Source organism: Sylvia atricapilla, chromosome 4 (assembly GCF_009819655.1).
Source record: "Sylvia atricapilla isolate bSylAtr1 chromosome 4, bSylAtr1.pri, whole genome shotgun sequence".
Taxonomy (NCBI): Eukaryota; Metazoa; Chordata; class Aves; order Passeriformes; family Sylviidae; genus Sylvia; species Sylvia atricapilla.
The window spans coordinates 42,622,170-42,645,210 of record NC_089143.1 but is presented as its reverse complement, the minus strand read 5'-3'; the positions used below and the strand labels follow the sequence as shown (position 1 = coordinate 42,645,210).

General features: G+C 36.6%; 1 protein-coding gene across 1 annotated transcript in view; it reads right to left on the bottom strand.

Moving 5' to 3' along the window:
- Positions 1–1,537: 1,537 nt before the first annotated feature.
- PDGFC (platelet derived growth factor C) overlaps positions 1,538–23,041 on the bottom strand; it is a 122,531-nt gene continuing 101,027 nt past the window's right edge. Inside the window, exons 4-6 of the mRNA XM_066317666.1 lie at positions 9,666–9,873; positions 3,843–4,060; positions 1,538–3,178 (exon numbers count right to left, since the gene is read on the bottom strand). Coding sequence (XP_066173763.1) covers positions 3,062–3,178; positions 3,843–4,060; positions 9,666–9,873 — 543 coding nt within the window. The 3' untranslated portion in view covers positions 1,538–3,061. The remainder of the gene's footprint in view (positions 3,179–3,842; positions 4,061–9,665; positions 9,874–23,041) is intronic.

Genomic DNA, 23,041 nt, shown 5'->3' with positions numbered 1-23,041 from the left:
CTATTACACATCAGAAAATCACAGGCTTGCTACCCACTTTTGTCAATCTTTTTCCACACATCCTTGGCATTCAGCTGCCATTGCCTGTAGCTGTGAAAGGCATCATTAGCTGCTTGTTAGTAATTCATTATTAATATCTTCAGTCAGTTTTATCACACCTTTTGCTGTGAAGTCACCCACGGCCAGGGGCAGCCGCTCTGCCTGGCAGGACCCGGGATGCAGCACCAAACAGGAGAACTGCACCCTTCAGTGCTCCCCTCAGCTGGTGCCCTCCCCTCAGCCCCTCCTGTAGGAGAAATGAGCTTGTCCAGACCCTTCCAGCTAGGGAGGAGGTGGAGTGCCAAATCTCCTGAATGTCTGAGGAGAGGTGGAAAAATGAAGTCCTGGCAGAAGTAGTGAGAAGATGAAGCCTGATCATGGAGCTGAAGGGGAGGCACAGAGCTCAGTGATGCTTGGCAAGAGGGTGGCTAGCAGAAGAGGAGCTGATTTTGGGTCAGCCAAGAGACAGCCCTGTGAAGGCAATACAAGGAGCAAAGGGGTAAGGAGCTCAGATAGGCCATAACAAGCCTACAGCGAGTCCATAGCAAGCAGTTGGGAAGGAAACTGGTTCCAGAAATTAGTAAGGAAGAGAGTGAGCCAGAGAGGGGTAATAGGAAAAAAAAAAAAAAAAAAATTGTGACAGTTGGGAAACATTACTCTCCATATCTTATGTGGTTCCAGAAACTCCACATTACTCTGCTGCCACTAAATACCTACTCCAAGTTCATGACCAGCCTTCTTCTCCTAGGAAGTCTACAGAGAGGATGAGACATCCTGCATTTCCTATGGCAGAATCTTCTGTAATGGAATTATATGTTTTGAATCTTCTGAATTATGATGCCAGAGGCTATGATTTCTGTGTTTACCTTGACTTGCTGTTCAAAAACTCTTTAAATAAAAGGAAAAAAAAAAAAAAAAGGGAGGGGATAACATCAATGCAAAAATATCCCCAACATCCCTGCAAAACACTTCTGGTCAAAGACTCAAAACTAAAGTAAACCAGTTTTCTTATGTGACAAAATTTTGTATTCTGATACAAATACAGGGTTAATAAATATTCAGACTAGACAATTATATGCCACATTTGCATCAGAAATTTATCTTACTGAGTAGGAGTTTGAGGGTGGGGACAAAATAAGAAGCCATCTGAGTATGTTCCAGAACCGGTACCAGAAAGTAGTATCAGCCTTCAAAAACCCCCAATTTTCATCAGAATTTGTTTTCACTGTGGAAACAACCACAGAAGATGTTATTTCAATCTGATTGCTTCACATCCACACAATGTTAAACATTTTGAATATTTATACATTAATTCCTTTCCTTTTTCTTCTTGAGAATTTACAGTAATGCAGAATTAATAAAGCAAGTGGAAGTCTTGGCAACAGAAGACTTTTGTTTTCAGAGCTGACTTTCAAAATGGTAAGGAGAAAATCACCATCCTAACTTTTCCCATTAAACTGTATATTGACAGGTACAAATATGCAATCACACTGAAACATTTGTTCTCCCAAAATTAGCATTATTACTTTATTTTGTGATTCATTACAATCTGAAAATCCAATAGTCAAAAAAAATAAACTAGGCATAATGTTAAAGCATTTTACAAGCAAAATACTTTACTGTTTCCATTTCAATTTGCATAGGGTGGGATAAGTGTATTGGTTAAAGAATATAACATACAGAAGAACAATACCATAGAGTTCATCAAACTGCACTGCAGAGTGTTACATTCCTGTGAGTGAACAGTACTTAAACAGCTATTTCTGTCAATGGAAAACCATACACTTCACCATTGACAAGGCTGCCCTCCCATGACCATGATGCATCATGATGGCTGCAACTGGTTTATCTTACATTAAAATCATTCTCCTTTGAAGAAATTAAAGAGTTAAACAAGCCAGAATGCATCTATCTATGCTCATTTCTTTTCTACCTGATCAAGGCCAGTATGGAGGGAGGAAATTTTTAAAGTCAGCTTCTGAAATCAGTTATAGTAACCTCTGTCTCTCATATGTTTTGTCTCATGGAGCTAGCAAGCTTAGAGCTTCATCCACACACATCTCTGTCTACTATTACTGTGCATCCAGGTGAAAAAAAATGTACTTTCCACTTTGTAGAAACAAACTGCAAAAGAAATCACAGTTCTTTGACACTGTAACCACATCTCTGTTCTTCCAACTGTATAAATCTGGCTTTAAAGTCTCACAAAACTAAACAACAGTTGATTTAGGTTGTAATAAAAAAGGGAATATTAAATACCTTTGGTAAAAATAGATATATTTAACAAGTTTAGAAAAGCAAATAGTTATATCGTCAAAAGGGGAGTATAAAAATGTACAAGATAAAAAATAACAAACACTCAAAAAAATCATCAGCCATAGTAGTAAGAATAAAGGCGCTGTTCTTTTCAATGTCTGCCTCCTTAGCTCACGTTATTGTCCAGTCTTCCTTCTAAAAGGCAGGAGCTTTACCAGAGCATATGGAAAAATCCAGTCCTTCCTACCAGCATTAAACAAATTAAATTTAATTCAGAGAAAGACAGTCTGTTTTAACCCAAGTTTATACAACAGAGAATGCTTTGATTTAGAGTACGTAGGAGTAGCTGAACACAGAAAGATTTCAGGTGATTTCAACCAGAGGCCAGATGTACTCGAGCTGTAGAAATGAGACAGCCAGCAGGACCAAGTCTCCATGATGTCAGCCTTTAAATCTATTTTTTACTCCTAAATTATGAATCCATGTATTGCCAAGAAAATTGTGGGGAACAACAACAATACATATATTTTAAATCCCTCATTGATGCCTTTCTCCCATCCTTTCACTGGGCCTCCAAACAGCTGTCACACAACATATAATCCCAGTTTGGCTTCTCCTCTTTTTAGAGCTCACTGTAAATCTTCAAGACGGAAGATCCCCAAAGCAAACAACTGAGATTACAGAAGGAGATAATGCACAAGCCCCATAATAGAATCAGCCATTGATTGAATGTGCTTTGAAAGAAAACAGCACAATTAAATCATGTTTATCCTTCAGTATTCCCTTTGCACACACAGTCACACTCCTCGTGGTGTTCCAGGGGTACATCTGTCAACGATTTATGCAATCCTCGGACACCAATCCTTGGCTTCAACTGAAGAACCTGAAGGAGAAGAAGCCAAGCGTCAGGAAAACAGCAAGTGCTTCATCAGACACCAAGACTATGAGATAGACTGCACTGGAAACCCACTGGATGACAGGAAGCATATTAAAATTGAATTTCTTCAATAATTCCTCCCACTCGTTACTCTTTTTGCTTTTATCTCAAGCCATTTACGAAATGGATAAAATCATGTTGAACATGATTAGATCATGTTGCTTTACCAAAGAAGAGTCTTGCAGTTTCAGATTTTCACTTAATTTTCTTTAAGAACAAACAGTAGAGTTAACCCAATTAGATAATTCTATAATAAATAATTTTAGCCGTCAATTTATAGCAATGGAAATAAAAAAATATTTCTTTCTTCATAAAACTGATATCTCCTACTATAGAAAGAAGAACAAAAGGTATGGTTGTGATGTGTCTGAAATGCACCAGTAAATACCTCAGAAATTAATTAATAGTAATTAATTAGCAAGGAAGTAAATTAGCAAGGAAAATTTGACTTTTTTCAATGCAATACCTAATTAAAATGCTAAAAAAATTACTAAAAGTGCAATACATAAAGTATTAATATATTAATATTGGTGCATTTGCTTCATTAAAAATTATTGCTTTAATTGGCTTTCAGTATTTCCAAGCATGCAAATGTAAAAACAGCGCATACCTCATGGTATTTTTTGGTGACTTTGGTTGGCACACACTGGCAGTCATTGCAGCTCTGCTGACAGCAGGCACAGTTCCCACCACACCGTTTCACCAGCAGGCACAGAGGCCAGAAGATGGTGTCTGTTCTCTTCAGCTCCTCCCGCAGGGACACAGAGTAGTTGCGCGGGGTGCAGCTGTACAGCCGCGCCTCCTCCTTCAGGAGGTTCAGATCCACCACTGCAAAGACACAGGGAACATGGCGCTTTCCTCATCTGCAATCCAAGTTCATCAGGGGCAAATCTACTTCAGCAGTGCAGAACCCATGGGGAAGGTTCACTTTTCAGCACAAAAGTGTAATGCGGCAGTTCCGTGAATGCCATGAAACTTCAATGGAACGATGGCGGCATAGTGATATTCATCAATTATTTTATAGCAAAGTTGGTTCAAATTAAAGCAAGGTTTGGCTACTATGTTCCAGTACATGTAATATCAAATCAACCCTTTGTCACTTTGTTCACGCTAATACTCTCAGCTCCAGTGTTGCTATTCCACAGCCATTTTGGATTGGAAAAACTTACACAGAGCAATTAAGAATCCTACGAAATTTAAAAGACATTTTAAATTCACTTGCCATAAAGCATTCCACTTCTTCCTTGTTAAAATGTCAACTATTGCTTCTTTGCTGGGGCATTGTAATTACAAGAAAGAATGAAATCATTCATATCTAAGCAGAAGTCACTTTTATGGACCAAGAACTTCAAGAACTTGTCATCATCAGGGAATTCTGCACAGAATACGTAAGAGCACAAGACTGTATATCAATATAACTATTAGTAGGTTCCATTTTCTCCTCCCTCTTCATAGCAGCATATATATGAATTTCTGTTGTTTCTCTAGATTCCATTTCTTTTGATGTGTCTTAAATAAAAATTCCTCCTTGTAAGCAACTAACTTGAAGTGCAAGTTTAAGATATTAATATTTGGCACCAGTTTCCCTATAAACTGGTTCCCCTGTATCTTACTAACGTTTCACTATGTCCACGGTTGAACAGAAAGTTCAAGAGAAGATCTGAAAAAGGACAAGCTCCTTTATGTTCATTTTAGCTGCATAGTCAAGAGCTAGCAACCTTTAAAAGAAGCGGTTAAAATTGGGAAAAAATTAATAAGACTGGGGAAAAAAAGTGAGAAGCAATATAAATTCAATCTGTTTCAGGAAACCCAGACTAGAATGATCATGATCTAGGATCTTTTGTCTGAACTATTTTTCCCCACACCTACCATTAAGGAATAGAAGTGATGTCTAGTTTACAGGGATACTATTCTCTCTAGTGAAAAACAAAAAGATAAGGAGAGAAAGAAAACCCTGTGATAACGTGGCTATTGAGAAGAGAGAAATAGAGACCCTGAAGAAAGTGACAAAGACCTTTAATCAATTGGTTTTAAGCTAAATCAAGAAAAAAAAAGGGGGAAAGAAACTGGGAAAAGAGACCCTGCTTAAAAATACTTTAATGCCATCCATCCATAAATAAAAATATATACAATAAAGCTAAAATAAGTTTCTGATCTGAATCACCCTCTAGAGAAATTCCTTTTTTTCCTTTCCACTATGTAAAGAGACTCAAGAGGTTATCAACAAGAACTTCAGCCTATCCAGACAAGATAATTCCTCCTAATTAAACATATAAGACTAAAAAAAATTTAGAAGCTGAAAGCATTTCTTTAGCAGAAATGCTCAATGGTACTCTCCCAGGAGCAGATCTTTGGGAAGCAATTTCAATCCGTGCTCCTTCAAACATTTCTTTTGCAGGCCATATCCGTAGACTGGCATCCATAAGTAAGGATTTATTGTTGTGAAAGGTCAGTTAAACACACTGAAGCATTTTCTCTGCTTGCACTCATCGTGAATGCCAAGCTGGGGCACTTCATTCCATCACTATCGGGTTAACATAGGTTCCTAAATAAACAAACTGAATTTAAGAGGGAGGAGTGTGTAATAATGCCAATGAAGTTACTGATAGGACACCAGCCTGCCTCCTACACTGCAAAAGCATTCCTTGGAGAAAGTTGAGAAGCGGGCAGAGGAAAAGAGAGACAAAACTTCCAGGGGAGAGATTCACTGTGAGAAATCTGAAATTACTTAAGCCCTTCTGATCAGCTAATAGCTCTAGGCTGAGTCACTGAAAAGGTGGATGTATCCACCTCCATTAATCAAGGACTGGGGACAGGAATAGAGTATTTCTTTCTTCTGTTACGTTTTCAAACATATAATAAGTGAGCTGTCTGAATGAGGATAAAATGCCTGAAGCACACTGTGAGAAGTGCTATTTCTGCTAATACTTTCTACTGGAAGATTGTTTCTGCAGAGACTGATGTACTTGCTGCTGTGAATTTGAAGGAGTTAAGCTTTTGTGCTGCTCAGCCCTTCACCATGAGATATTGAAAATGGAAACTGGGCACGGACACCTCTTCCAGCAGGCCCACAGAGCAGTGGGAGAAAAATTCTTGTGTAGTGATGTCTTCTCCATTGCCTCCTGCCTTCTGGCAGCAGCAAAAGAATGCATCAATTTCACACACACAGAATCACCAGGTTGGATGAGACCTCCAAGATCATTGAGTCCAACCCAGCCCTAACACTTTGACTAAACCATGGCACTGAGTGCTACATCCAGTGTTTCTTTAAACACATCCAGGGATGGTGACTCCACCACCTCCCTGGGCAAACCATTCCAGTACTTTATCACCCTTTCTGTAAAAAACTTTTTCCTAATATCCAACCTATATTTCCCTTGGCGTAATGTACAAATTTCCATACTGTAGTTATAGAGAAAAGGGCAATGCACTAAAATAAGCAGCATGTTACACATTTTGTCACAAAAAAGGAATTAATTTGAACTCAACCTCTCAAACCTGCAGACATTAATTTTAAGAGGGTTCTGTTGGAGAACACAGAGTCAGCTCTTAGCAGATGTCTTTCAGTGTACTGTACTGTTACAACAGGCTTCAGGAGAGATGCACAAATGTCATGTTTGATTTCCATGCTTTAAAATGTACTTAGGTATATTGCTATGATACCTCATGATGAACCCTTGCCCTACCTTATGTAATTCAATTTCATTAAAAGGTCTGTGGCAAATTTATCTAGTGCTTATATAATCATTTCTTTGAAGTGTGTGAATGAAGCTGTTATTTTTTCAAAGAGTAGCTGTCTGTTCAAAATTTATTTTAAGACACTGTGAGCATGAAGTTAGATGAGAGAATGTATATATTCCCTTAAAAGTGTTTACTCAACCACAATAAAAGGTTATGTGGATTTCCCAAGTGCACTGAGTTACAGTACCTGTTATAATGTGAACATTTAAACACTCCTTCAACTTGGCTTCCACTCATGTATCATGTTTGACACAACAGTCAAGGTTCTTTTCTCTAGCACTAGCTCAGGAGGAGTGAAAGGCTCTGCAGTAGCAGAAATGGGAAACACTAAAATAAAAATAAGCGAAGGAGAAAAAATGTAGATGCAGGTAGGCCTACAGTAAACTCTATTTCAAGAGTGTGCCTACATTGGCACATGCAACTGAACTAATCCATGTTTACAGCAGCCTGAAATTAATTGTGTTATGCAATTGGCAATGCAATTTTCTGGCATCTTTTGGATGTGTGTTGGGTACCACAGGGAAACTTCTTTCCCAAAACATTTTTTCCAGCTGGATACTGCTCTTGAAGTCAATGAAACAAATTGAATTCCACTTGGGGCACTTGTGTGCGACCACAGATAGCAGCAGAATGGTTTTCATTCCTAAGCACTTTGGAAATGTTCCTGGGAATGTAAATTTCTTACAGGCATCTACAATAGGAGCTGTTACAAGATCTCAAGCAAGAAGTGGGGTATTAAAAAAAAATCGTCTCATAACTCTACAAAAACCACAACTGCTAAGGACTATGCTTTGATTTGGATTATCTTTTTCCTCCTTAGGAGATTTCAGATATCTAATGATTATACATAGATTTCACTGGGAAGTGATGGGATAATTTTTTTTGCACAGGACAATATATTTTATTTTTAAGCATGTTTAATAGCATAAAAGAATTTAGGACTATATTTAGACATCAAAGGTTCTGAACTTGGTGTTTCTTCTTTACTGACTAGAAGTTTTTGGAAACATTTTATCCAGAGAAAACATCAGAGACAGAAGTTCTCTGGAATTTAGGTTGTCTAAATATAGTCTTTTCAAACAAATTATTGGGTAGGAGTAGAGGACATTTATCTACATAAAGTAAGATATACTTTTAGTAACTTGCTTATGAAAACAGGACAGCAATTTAGCTTTTACACTGTAAAACACTGTAAAAATGAAACTGATCTAACCATGAATCAAAGAGTTTGAATAAAACCAAAAATTTTTGGATACGCACTTCGGACAAACATTTCTTATAAAGGTTTTGAAATACGGCAGAAATGCTGCTTGAAAGAATAACATGGGAAAAAAATCATAAAGAAGAAAAAGATTTTGCTTTTCCTATCTATTGAATAGTCCTATGTCATTTCAAGTGGACATATTTTCCTCAGGCTATTATATTACAGACTCAGTAATGCAGTCTGAGGGTGGTCTCTAAGACAAATGTGGCAATACCATGATATGTTTATTCAGTGAAAAAAATCTATTTTAGCATCTAATTAGAAGTCTTTAAAAGATTTACTCTGATAGTTTCTTCCTAAGATGTGTCTTGCAGGGAGTTTCTTTTGTCTATATAGATGTTATCCAACACCTGCATTTTGTTTTTCTCCCACTTACTGTGTGCTTATGGCATGCATTTGGCAAATACTAAATCCCTTAAATTAAGGAAGCGTTAAATGACTATCTGAGACTTTTAAAGATATTTCCTCCTCTTTTGGCTTGTAATTTAGCTGCTCAATGCACAGCTACAGCAGTATGGCTGGGGTACAAATATTGATTTCTGGGCTCTGATTTAAGAATTATCTGTCAAACCTTTATATTTGAGCTATGACAGGTTCTACTTCCTCCCTTTTCTTGCTGATCAGATGATAACCTTTTAGTTTATGTCCACCAACAGGGAAGTCTGTTCAGTTACATTCATATGTTTTCCTTTTCATGCTGTATGGTGGACAAGGAAGGTGGCATTGCCTTCATGCTATCCATCCAAACGTTATCCATAAACACGAAATAGTGGGTAGCATCTGGATGGGATGTGGCAGGAAATTCATCAGATGTAGAAGGAAGAAAATGAGTTGCTGATCAATAGATCTACAGATTTTGAAAACACAATCTACTTTACTTCCGATGAAGTTGACAACTGCATGATCAACCCAAACAGGGACACGTGGTATTTCCTAAGGTGTCGTCAAAGAAAAACATTTAGGTAATTCCTCTCAATTAATTTCATGTAGAGACTGGAAAACTTTTAGGGAAACAAACAATCATTCACATGATACAGTAGGTGTAAGACAATACCTACCTCAAATGAAAATGATGCTTTTGCCCTCCTAAAAAAAGAAACCCACAAATTTCAAATGTTACCCTGTCAAGATGCCCTGCTACTTTAGGGAAATAAAGATCTCCCAGGTTCCCTACAGGAAACTACTGTGTTTGCTTTTTTTTAAAATTCCCCTTTGCTGCCCTATCCTGCTAAATTTCTTTAAGTTTTGAGTTTAGCTATCACCCTTTTTCAAATAATTCAATGGTGAGGACAGCTAACAACAGTGGTATCTGCTCTTTGTTCGTATTTCTTTCTTGGAACCAAAACTCAAGGTGAAGAACACTCTTAATTCTTTGTGAAGAAATCATACCAGTAGAAAGCTGCAAGGCCAGACAGAAGAGTGAATTACCTCTTGACTTCCTCCCATGAATGTATGCTTTCCCAAGAAGCTGCCACGTTGGCCTGTACAAATCTTCCAAATCCAGTTGCCACCGATCTGGTTCAAGATAGCGGATCAGTTCTTCCACAGTGCTAAATCCAGCAACAGCGTTGTTTAACACATCCAGGGGCAGGGCTGATGGGGGTAGCAGTGATGGGCTGGGGGCTTCTGTGTGGTGCTGCAACCAAAGCCAAGAGAGAGCACCAGTCAGAGGGTTAATGGACCTGCACTGACAAAGTGCTGTACCTTACCAAGTTACATAGCTGGGAAAGTTTATAAGCAGGTAGCTTGTTTCCGAAGTACAGTTTATCTAACAAGACAAATGACAAGAGTCAAAAAGTACCTAATTATTCTTTAGCAATAATTGTAAACAAACTCCCTCTGCAGAGTTTGCCTACTTACATTTTTAACCTTGCAGCTAGCATGCCACTACACCTGTCCTTTGAAGATGTTCACTGAGTGATGGATGGGACTTTAGAAATAGAACAAAGAGTGATTTAAAAATATGGCCCCACTTACAGGCACTTCCCAAACCCCTCTAGAAATCTGAAATGTTTCGCATTCTGCCTTTCCTCAGAAACTTAGCCACTATCTTTGTCTTCTTGTCCTTCAATGCAAAATATTAACATATCCCAGTACAAAACCAGCAAATATTATTGCTCTCATCTATAGATAAAAAAACTGCACCAGTTGTGTTTCATACAGCACTAAGAATTATGCTTCTGGTTAAACAATAATGGACAGAGTAATAACAACATCTGGCATAAGTAAAATTATTTCTCCCTTACAAAGAGAAAAAAATATTCCAAATGAAATCAAATGTATTTAAACATTGAAATTGAGTATCTCACTGACAAACTCAGTGGACAGGAGTACTTAGTCACAGAAAATTCAAGCAAAGTGAGGCATCTGTTTTTGTTCACTCTACAATCTGTTTTAAAAATATGAATTTATTTGTACTTTCAAAAGAATAAAAAAAGTCAGGAAGGTAAGCCTAAGTAGGAAGCTGCTTCTGAAACACCTGAAGTTTGGACTTTAGGCTTTTCTGTATGCAGACATTACTACAGACATTACGACCACAATATTGCACCAGAGCAATTCATCTGCTTCATTTGAGAGAGACAAAGAAAAATTTGAGCATGCTGCCAATTTAGGGGATGGAAAGAACAAGAATATGTGTTTATACAGGTATCTATATCTAAAAATCCTCATACTACTTAGTGTCAAAATGGCACTCTCAGTACTGTAATGTGAAGTGTGTATACACTGTAATTTTCTCCATCAAAGGTAGGTAGTCATTTACCTTTTCAAAATGATCAGGGAAATTGATGAGAAATGTAACAGTTATGCCAGAAAAGAAGATTTAGTAAAACAATTCTTGCAACACTACTCACTCGGCAGAAGTTTTCTAAAATATATACTCTTATGGTAGCTGTATCCTATACCAATAATATTATTTTATTTTCTGTCCTCTAAATTCTATTAAATATACATATTTGGTTTCAGCTAAATTTGTGGTTGAAAGAGCAGCAAACAAGAGTAACCACCATGGCCTTCCTGTTTTTTGCTTCAAGGCTTTCTGTCTCTACAACTTCAAGAAATGCAGCCACCAGAAGGATTTGTGCTGTTTTTAACTGGAAGCTTCGCGAAAAATAATACAAAACATAGATTAAATGATGTGCTACTGATAATTCTACAATATTTTTATCTTGCTAATAATTTTTTATAGAGGTGAGTTGGTGAAACAGTTGTTTCCCATTCTGAATGAATGTGGTTTTCATAATATTAAAATATTTCTCCTTCTCTTTGCTCCATTGCCTGCATTAAAAAAAGTAACATGTTGACCCATCTATTACGTTATGATAATAAAGCAACAGATTCTGGTCTATAATTTAAATAGTTGCTCTTAGCAAAATATGCTACTTAGCAAGCTTCAGAACCGTGCTGTGACACTGTAATTCAGATGGTCAAAAAAATAAACATTCCAAAATTTTTCTTTCTGTTTTTCTCCACAGTCCTGTTACAGTCACATTTCCTGGCTTAAAGGTGCAGGGTTTTACTAACATGGAAAACAAAATCAATGTCTTACTTCTGCTGGGATTTCCCTTGCCAGAGAAACAGGTGGATTCTAGAAGAAAATGTATTGATCTAGAACGTATTTCCATATTTACAACTTACAGCAGGCACACTAAACAATACATATATATCAAGTAATCCATCAGTGTACAGTATTCTGGATTCAAGAGGCGTTTGCCTGAGTTAAAATGTTGTGAGAATATGGTGAATCATTGCACTTAATGGTAACACAAAGTTGCCATCACTTTCTAGTCATTCTCACAGCAGCCCAAAACAGAAAGAAAAAGTAATTGAAACAGCAAAATTATGAAACTCTGAATGCTTTAGAATAAAGTCATCAGGATCTTAGGATTAAGAATGTTTTCTCCAATAATCTTTAATGGGAGTCAATTTATATGACAGTTAAAATGTACCAAAGATTAAAGATAATTGATACAATAAAGCCATAAATGCTGTGTGAATTTGTGACATAATAACCTTTACGAAATCTTAATTCAATAAACTGTTCAAGATAAATGGCACTTCTAATTATACTTCACACTCTTTTTACTTGCTAGTGGATACTAATTACATTATAATTTAAATCCTTTGGACAGAATATCCAGGGCAGTGTAAGTGGTACTTCTTCCAATGACTAAAACGATATATTGGAATTGTATACAATTTTTAATTTCATTTGACTGTCTCAAAGTTTGTCACCTATAGGCAGAGTTTACACATGCTATAAGGTTTTACTTGCAGAGTGGAAAGCAGAAATTACTTGATGCAAGAAATCAAAACTCGATGGTACCTTCATTGATGGTACACACCTTCTAGAACAAGCAAATGCAGAATTTCAGCACAGCTTTAAAAACTAACATCATAGCTGCAACTCAGAAATGCTGAAATGTTTCTTACCTGAAGCTTTCATTCACTTTATAGTAAGTCTATCACTCTTGTTGTAATTTAACCTATATTTCTCTAGGCAGTCCTACTTCCCTCACCCCAGCTGCATGCCTGACACTCACTGGTGTTCTCAAGGCACTCCCTGTGCTGTGCTATGGCATCAGCAGTCAGTGGGTGTCAGAGATGCCATTTCACAGCAGAATGGTGGTAGGAAAGCCTCCCAGGAGGACCACTGATAATCTCTAGCTGTTTTGCTGCTCACCATTGATGGAAATAATGATCTGATAATGAAGCAGCCATCTGTCAACTGGACATTTATTCTATAGATGGTATCATCTGATTTACTCCATAGAAATTTCTCATGTCTCCCCTAACAGGTCAGCTAAAAAATAATCAACCTTTGATTTAACATATATTTATTTATCTGACAGAGGAGATAGAAGCCAGGACCACAGACATTTCTGCTGTCCAAATATAGCAACTATCCAAAATATCTTTCCTGGTGGAAACCATTTTCTGGGAAGCGATGTTTTCCAAGCTCTGCTACAATAAATGCTAATTGATAGTAAATTCTGTTTTAGCAACACATTCTCAACTCATATCAATATTTTAGGTTTGAGATCACCTTTCTTATGTTTTTTCCCTGAGTACGGATAATTTCTGTCAAGATAGATTTGACAAATACATCAAGTTCTCTATGTGATTCCTCTAGTAAAAAAACATTCTGTGGTTTGTTTCTGTTTTTCTGCCCAGGAAACAATTTCAAATTACTTTAATAAGCATAAATATGCTTAGAACTAAGATAGAGACAAACAGTGGCATATTTACTGTTAGTTAAAATGATTCAGGATGAAAACCAGAGCAGAAAACATTGAACTTCTGCTGGCCTGTACAACAGCCAAGAATGACAATTAGTGTTGGATCACACAGAATTTTCTTCAGGTTTGTTTATATTATATTTCTGTACATGCACTTAGCTCTATCAAAACAAATACCACACAGAAATCCCCTGAGCTGTTTACAAACACACAAGACAGGCCAATAGAGAATATTTAGGCAACAGGTAAAGAGATGGGCTTGGAAAAAAAGGACAAAAATAGTACAGATTAATGTCACAAGACTATCAGCCTGGAGCACTACACATAACAGTGCCCCAGAAAAAAATTCGGGACTAAAATGCATCTTATGGTGCTCACAATGTTAGTTTTACCCTATTAAATGAATCTGATCTCTTTCTCAAAGGGAAAAGAGTAGGACACTATTGTAAGTAGAATAAGAAGTCAACTCTCACTGAAGCAGCAGATCTGAACAAAAACTTCAACAAATCTAAAATTATCTAGTTGAAGTTCAAGCCTAAAGTATTATTTAGCATGTAGCCTAGCTTGAAGACTCATGATTAATTTATGATTAATTTCTTGTGCTGACACCTATTTCTTGTGTTATCCTATGCACAGTATTTAGGCCAAACCTTCATAATGCTAAGCATTTTACATCTCCTTGCTATGCCAGCATGACTGTCTATGTGGCTGAATAATAAACAAGAAGCAAACTTCTGAAAAAGAAGCATAGACCTGCAAAAGCAAAGCCATCACAGCCGAAAGTGCAGCAGCTGGCAACACAAATAAAGCTTTAGATTCACTCTGGCACCAGGAATTTCACAGCATACAGGTTTGTAACAGCCTTATCAAATCAGTAAAATGAGCAAAAAGGCAATTCCTAGATCTCACAAGTTCTGTAAGAGAAGGAATACGACCAATTTTTTTAAGATACTCTTCATTGGTTTACCTGAAGAATCCAGAAGTGTGTTAGACAGATACCAGGTATAAATTTGGATATGAGACTGGATATTATAACTTTCCTGCTTGCCACTATCCATCTTTCCTTGCACTGTACCTGCTCCAAGGATAAATAATTCAGAACATAACAGCACTGACCTACAATCTACACAAGATCAGCTCTTAAGCACTATTATGATCTAAGAAAAGCCTTTATTTTGCTCCTGTTTCTCAGGATAGGAGTACTAACACTCTAAAGGTACTAACACTACCCTCTTCCAGTTAGAGAGGCAAAAAATAGTAATGTTAGGTTGCTGCCACCAGGAGTAAGGAATTTAATGTTTAATAACACAAGCACTAAGTTAAGACTGGAAAAACAAAAACAAGTGAGTCGAATACTTGGCATTCATGACAGGACACTTACAACTACTGAATACTATGTCTAAAATAACTATCTCCCCACAAAAGAAATACCCACTTTTTATTTTCCTTTCTTGTCTTGAAGAAATATTGTCAAGCACTTTCTGAGTTATGACCCATTCATCAGTTGGCACAGTTCAGAGAAACTAATAAACATCAGTGTAGTTTAATCAAACTAGAAGGGACTCTATAAAAACCTCAAAGTCTTTCCCTGAAACCCAAATAGGATCAGTACTTCGAAAGAAATAACGTATTTCTTTTAATGAAATATCCTTAGAGTCTCTTTTTTTTTTTTTAATTAATTTAAAGGAACACTCCAAGTCCTGCTTAGATTTAAAGATATGATTTTGAAACTTACAGTACATGCACATTCTTGTAACATGCACAATAAAGAGCCTGTTTTCTTCCTTTATAATCACAGGTAACCCTCTTACTAGCATCATTAGAAGCTATGAGGGAAAGCAGATATCCAACTCCTTCGAGTTTGCCCTGAAGACACAAATTTCTCTGCATAACAATGGCTCTTTGTTTTCTCCCATAAGTACATGCAGTAATAGGTGTGAAAAGGCTCTAGGAATTCTGACCTACATGAATAAGCACTCTTACTTGCTTGCATCTATGCAGTACAAAAGAAAAAGCACTTGTGAAAGTCTCTCATTTATAGACATCTTCAATGTGCAACATTAATGTGCACTGCTAGGAAAGTGTTAGTCCTGTTCAAGTTGCAAGGCAGAAGGAAGAGAGATGATCTGTAGCTGGGCCTGTGTGCAAATACCCAAGCAGAGAAATCAAGCTCCAGGATCCTCCTCTTATGCCTTAAGCAAAGGAATTAAAGAAAAGAAAAAAATAAAAAACAAAAAAAGAAAAAAAAAAAAGGCACAACCAAAAAACAGAACAAACAAAACAAAAGAACCCCACCAAAACAAAAAACGCAAAAAAAACCCCCAAACAAACAAACAAAACAAACCAAAAAAAAAAAAAAAACACCCAAAAAACCACCAAAAAAACCCACAAAAAAAAAAAAAAAAAAAAAAAAAAAAAAAAAAAAACCAACCAACCAACCCCCAAAAAACACCGAGGCAGATAATCCATTTAGGTTGCCAAAACCAGGAATAGGGCGAGGATGTTTATTGCACATGGCAGAGATGGTAGTCAGGAAGGTTGTCACAGGTACCATCCATCCCATCCACTGCAGCACTTTTTACTGCTTTATATGAAGTTACTGGCACAGCAGCAAGGCTGGTTGCATGAGAGGCACACCACCCTGGGGCTGCTGAAATAAGCTCCAGCGGCACTGATTTAAACATCCTTCTCTTTCAGCTGGCCTTGCTTCAGGGATGCAACTTCTGCCAGTCAAATGACACAGAGATAGAGGGGTACCAGCCTTCCCCAATTTAATGCTTCTGCAAATGAAAACCATACCGCAGGATGACAGCACCTCTCCTTCCTGGCCTTCCAGCTCTCTGCCTTTCACAGGCTCTCTAAAATTTCTGTTCCTATAGTGCACTACAGCCTCTTATCAAAAGCTTGCTCAGGCTCTCTTCATGTGCATGCAGGGTTTTTCTTTTTATCTCACCGAGGACCTCATTTGCTTAGAATGCCCTTGCACCAATTTACATCTTAAAGCCAGAGATGGCTTTCCAAACTCTACATCCATATTTTTGTTACTGCAGTTTGAGGACTGCTTTCCGAATAATGCCTAGTCTCTGCTCTCCATAGCCACCAACAGGAGAAAGATCACAGAGATCACAAGGGAAAATGAACACTTTTGTGCCTTTCTGGTTTTGCCTGTCACAGGAGGGAATAAAAGAATAAAGATGTGCAAAAGTAGCATTGGATAACAGTCTTATAGCTTAACTAAAAGCATAACATTTCCTCAGGCTAAACTTTTGAGATAAAATATTTTTTGAAAATGTTTAAATATTCCTCTAAATAGAGTTTCTGTGCAGAGAAAGCCTGGAATTCCAATTGTGCTGGAAACAACTGCAAGATGCTCCCAAGGAAGCTAGCAGCATGGGAATAGCACAGGATGTCACTAATCATCAGTGTTCCTCTGGCAAATTGCAGCTTTTTGCCTGAAGCACATGCACACTGACACCTTTTGAAATAGACAGTATAGGTGTGAAAGACACTCTGTGAAGACAGAGCTGACACATTTCGAGCTAGTTCATTAACTCTCAGAGGATGCCACCAACAGCAATAATCTCTGGAAGCTGTTTTCAAAAAACTTCAGTGATTGGTTAGTTATCATAAATATCTATAATCACATATGGGTACAAAACCAGTTGTGTTTATATATGCATAAAATACAGTTTGATTTTTCCTGTGATCACATATATCAATGAAAAATCACATTGATATATTTTAAAGGCAAAAAAAAAAAAAAGAAATTGATGCTCAGCACTGTGTTGTATGGGAGATCTTATTGTCAATACACTTCATCATGATAGTTTTAGAGGTTTCTGTACCTAGGAAATATCTACACAGACACAACTATCTTTCTTGGATACAGTTGCACATTATTGACTTTTTCAGTGCATCTGGTAAGTCTCATTTAAGCAGCACGTGCTACTTCATGAGTATTTCATAAGCACTACAAAATTATCTGCCTCTCCTTGACTGGAAGTATTTGTTTTTTTACAAAATGACCCAGTGATTCTTGTATTCTTTTGGGTAAGAACATGGATTCACTGATTTATTCTTTCAGCTAATTAAGGAGAGAAGAATTGTATAAGCAACTCTGCTTGAAAGCTGTGTTGCCAGCATTTTGGCAACTGCAGAAATCTCAAGCCATGAAGCATATAACCCCTGCAAGCCCCAGAATCCAGAAAGCTTGCAGGTTCAACTAGATACTTGGAATGGAAGTCAGATTCTGATGCCTTTTTTCTACCTTTCTAATTGGTTTTTAATTGTATTTGCTTGCATTAGGAATTTGTGGACAAGGTAGTGAACAGGATTCTACACAGAAGTCTCAAAGAAATGTAAGACATCTCACGACTTGGACATATTTTGTCTCAGTAGACAAAGACCCACCCTTACTATTCTGAAAGCAGGACCTGATGAAGTTGAAATTCACTGAGCTGAACAGGAAGCATTAAAAAGCAAACACTTAGGCTGTGATAATAGTATAGAACAAGTTATGGCATAGATTATCTCCAAGACAAGAAGCTTCAAAGTTGAATCAGTATGTCAGTTTTAATCTCGAGTTACTTCCTGAAATAATTTGTCTTTTTTTATCATTTTCAAATTACTGTAGATATACAAAGTAATCTTAGGTTTACTGTTGGGCTCCTACTAAGTATACTTGTGGCAGAGTAACATTTAAATCATAACTACTTCCAAAATCTTAATTTTTAGAGAGCACTCTCTCCTTTTTTATACATTTCTCTCTTCTAAATGAGAGTTTAAAACAAAATTTAGAGTGAGCTCTTCCCACACCATATAACTATATATATCTATGCCATAAGAAAAAAGTCTACATTTTGTATCCTAGTAAGAACTGCTAAATATTTTGATTTCTGAACTTTAGAGTAACTTTCATTATAACATTTTCAAATCAAATTTATGAAATGCATTTAAAATTATCTGGCTGTTCCTGTCTCATGCCTGAGCATATGGGAGGACTATAACTGCAAGTTTAAAAAGCTGTAACCCAGTAGATAATGTTATGTCTTGTACAATTTAAATGCTTAATAAAAATATTTAGTCTAATTCAGACCATGGGCAATACTAACATCTATATACACATTTTAAAAGGTATGTTGTGTGTTTATACAGATAAAGTACCTGCTGAAAATGACTGAAAGTAGACTGTACACAGGCAAAGTGAAGTACCAAAATAATTTACTGAAGTACAGTTTCATCACAATCTCATAAGATCCTTCTTTGGAGAAAGATCTTGTCATGTGCTTGCAGCAAGGTGCTAAAACAGGCAAATCTCCCAATGTCTAAGAAATCATAACCTTCATGTCTGGTGGCATTTTCTTTTTTATATTCACAGGACTGTCTTAAACAAATTAGTGAATCCTTACAACGAGGGGAAGGTGTGAGGGAACGTGCAGGACAGGTGGTCTACTATTTACACCTCACGGGACTGCTGCTGACTGCTGCAGGTTAAGTTTTGGAAATAGAAAATATTTTCCCAAGTAGTTACTCTCTCCTCTCTGTCTTAGCACCTTCCTTTCAACTCTCCCTTATTAACTACTCATCACAATATTTTAGGACATTTAAAGTTGATTCCCTGCTTACTCCAGCTCATTGTTCAGTAGTCATTGCAGTCTTGTACCCATTTGCAGGGCAGAACTCTACATTGATTACTGGCTGACTTTTCCACGTGATATTTTCTCCTCATACTGCTCTCACTGAAAAGTTAAAGAAGAACTCTGCAGAGACCCTTGAAAACTATGTCAATATTTCATTGCTTGATGACTTTCTGATTGTACCCACAATTAGCTTTTTATGTTTCAACCCTAAGCCCTTAAGGTAGTTTTTGTTTTGTGTTTGTACTGTCCTTGTGATTAAAGAGGTAGGTTATTTAGTGACTGTTTTAAATAGTAGTGACATCACTTTGCACTAAAATATTCCTTCATGGACATTCAAAAGCATGAGTTGACAGCTAAGTAAGAAGTGTTTTTTTCAAATGCTGCTATAAATAAACCCTTTACCTTCGTTTTTTGAATATAAAGTTAAATGTAATTTTCTAGTTCATCCTATTTGGATGAATGTTGTATTATACTTGCAATTCCCTTCTAGAAGTGAAACTTTATAAAAATTTATATATGAAATACTGGGAACAAGAAAGAGAAGATACCTTCTCAATATTTATCATGATATCCTTATATTTTTAACATATATTTTATTTATTTTATAGAGACTCTGGCTCCAAGATTTAGCTGAACTTTAGCAGAATAGGATTCCACCACAGCTTAGCTTCTTTCCCTGAAACTTTGATACCATGTAAGTCCAGTATATATACCTGAAGGCTGAATTGTAAAACATCTTTTACTTCAGTCAGGAGAACAGGACACCCTGAATTTTGCTTATGATATGAAACTATGATCAAAAAGGAAGAATAACATTGGAGTTGAACTGACAGCAAACTAAGTGCTCAAATGAATCAATGCAAAAACAGATTCCTGCAAGCAGATGGCAGGAAGGGCCTGTAGATATAGCCTTAAGAATGTTTGGTCAGATCTTACTGCAAATGGGGTTACTGTGACTATTAATCCCTACATTTATAGACGCACCTAAAATTCAAGGACGAAAAAAGTTGTGTCTCCTATATTTATGATTTACAGAAGCCTTTTTTTTAAATTTTCTGTAACAAAGCTCTAGTTCTTAGTTGATTGACAGTAGCTGACAAAGAGTAAAGAGTAAATATAAGTGCAGCTGTTCTGAATAGAAAAAGGTTTTGCACATTCTTCTATGACAGGGGACATGGCGAGCCATAGTTAGAGGACACCATGTCTGCAGACCTTTTCTAAAATCACTCATTTTACTCAAAACACATGTAACAGCTTAATCAAATTTAACTACAGTAAGTGTTTGGAGTCAGTGAATGAACTGCTCTTTAAGTTCCCCCTAGGAACTTCCCCACTGGAAAAGGGTAGGTGTTCTTAAGAAAATGTTTACTTATTCTGGTATGTTCAGAGGAGGTTCACCAGACGTTAAACACTAGGGATGACCATTTGCTACAACTGGAAAGTGTATTTTTGAAAGACAATGAAAATTACTTCTACAGTGAACACTACTTGAATTTAATCCTACAGTATACATGTTAAATTGCATTCCACAACAGCCTTCTGTTCATTTCATATCACAATAAAATGAACACACCCTAAATTCCTGTACAGCAGACATTGCAAATCAGAGCTTGTCCTGCCTTGAAGGTAAAAAGTCCCTGAACAAAGCAATACTTTGCAGGGAAAGAACCTCATCTCTGTCCTAATAATTCCATTCTTTTGGTCATCAAACATTTCATATTATCACATTATACTTGGATATATATTACTCACACAAGTAGAATAGTGTGATTGCAAAAAAAAAAAAAAAAAAAAAAAAAAGTCAAAATTAATAGGGAAAGTATGCTTAAAAAGAGAAATTTAAGAAAAAGCATTTTGAAATTCCTTGCATTTAGGAGTAAAATATTAGAAACATAAATACAAAATCATAAGTAGAGTCTGATGCAGAATAAACAGTGTTACAGAGGAGACCAAAACCTGAATAAGAGAGGATGGGATCCTATTCAAAAGAACCAAATCTCATTTAGGTATTTTCAGAACAACATCATGAAAACAGATATTGAGCTGCCAGAGAGGTCTCAGCTGAAGTGCAGTGTTCAGATTAATCTCCAGCACTTGTGAGCTACAGACAGAAAGAAACAGGATATTCACAAGAAAGAGTAGGATGAAAACAGAAGAATGAACTGTGATAAAAGATTAAGTGACACAACTTTCTTTCATCTCGACAAGAGCAGGCTGACAGGAGATAACAAACATGCAAAATGATCAGCTGTCCCCTGGTCCATCAATGACAAGATTTATGTTAAGTGTTTGAAAAAGGTTTGATACAATGTAAAAGTGGGCAAGAGATGACAGGGCAATCTCTGAAATCTTCATAGCTGGACTTCAGGAACAGCACCAGAATGTGGCAAAAACGAGCTTACTGCATCATCTACTCCCTGCTTAATGCAGGACAATTGCTCCGAAAAGGTCCAGTCCCACTGAGTTCCCTTCCAGCTTTGCATCTCTGTGATGCAACTGCAAAGAATCTACCTGGTAACCTTGATCTTTCTAGATCTGTTATATTATGCTGAGGGACATGCTGAATTTCAGAAACAACTTAATTCTGAGTAGTTTTAAAATCTGTTTTGACTAACTCTGCCAGAAGCTCTTCTGAATACATAACCAAACTTTTTTTCCTCAGTAACTCTTTGTCAATTTGCACATTTAACCCTTTGGATTTAGGAAACTAATGGTACATATAAAAATAAATAATTGCATGCCAGTATACTTAAATATAGAATATCTGGTAGGAAAATACATTTTTTTTAGCTGGATGTCAAACCAGAAGCCCTTAACTAAAATGAGAATGAAACTTTTCCAATTTTGGACTTTAATTTAGCTGCTTTCTCTTGAAGAAAACTAGAGAGTCACAGTTTTTTTAAATTAAAAAATGGTTTTATTAAAAATCGGGAGTAGCAGATGTTCCTTTGGCAGTATCATTTATAATTTCTTTGAAACCTCAATATAGTATGTAATATAACACACTTGAGAAGATGCTTTTAGTATCAACTATAAAATAAAAGTAGATGCATTTCTGCCATGCTCTACTTTTTCAAAGCTATTTAAAATCCATCCTTCAAAGATGGTTTGAAAGCAGACTGCTTCATTCTATTTCTAATAGTCTCCTGAAATTTGTTGCTGCATACAGCAGGAACAAATCCATTAAAATGGAATAGGTTGAATCTAAAGGCACCACTATAAACAACTGCCTCAGCCTGATTCTTGGTGTTATTAAAAATGAAGTAAATCTTTGAAACAGTCTAATTACTTTTACCATAATGAATAAATATACATTTTCCTTTGTACATTCAATTTCTTTTCAGCCCTTTCCTTGCAAAAAAGAAAAGAAGGAAAGATGGCATCTGCCATGTAATAAACCCATAGTACTAACAAATCCAATATTTTGTAGAGAAAATACCGTTCTCCTGAAGACTGTTAGGTAATCAGTTGTCTTCCATTAAGCCTGATATTTTCAGTTATAACAATGTCACTGTCCACAGATATGACCAAATTATCTCTTATTAATCTGATGGTCAACTAAACCAAGTATCTTGATATAGACAGATAGATAGATAGATAATTATATTCATTTGGGCTTGCTATTAACATAGTATGAGAATGGGTACTCTTTTTAACATAAATCATAGGAAATTAAGCTGCTTTATGTTCTCAACCAGGCCATTAATCTTCCTTGTAACATTTTAAACAAGTTTATTTAGGCATTGCTTTTGGCCCCAATCCTGCCACAAGCAGGATTTTAAAAGAGCTGTAAAGCCTTTTAAAGAGGCACCCCTCATTCTAGTCCCCTCATGTACCCTTTTTAACGCCCATATGAAAAATTAGTATTTATGCTCTGAAACATACTTTTCTGCTTCTATATATCCCTGTGCCTCTTATTTTCCCATTC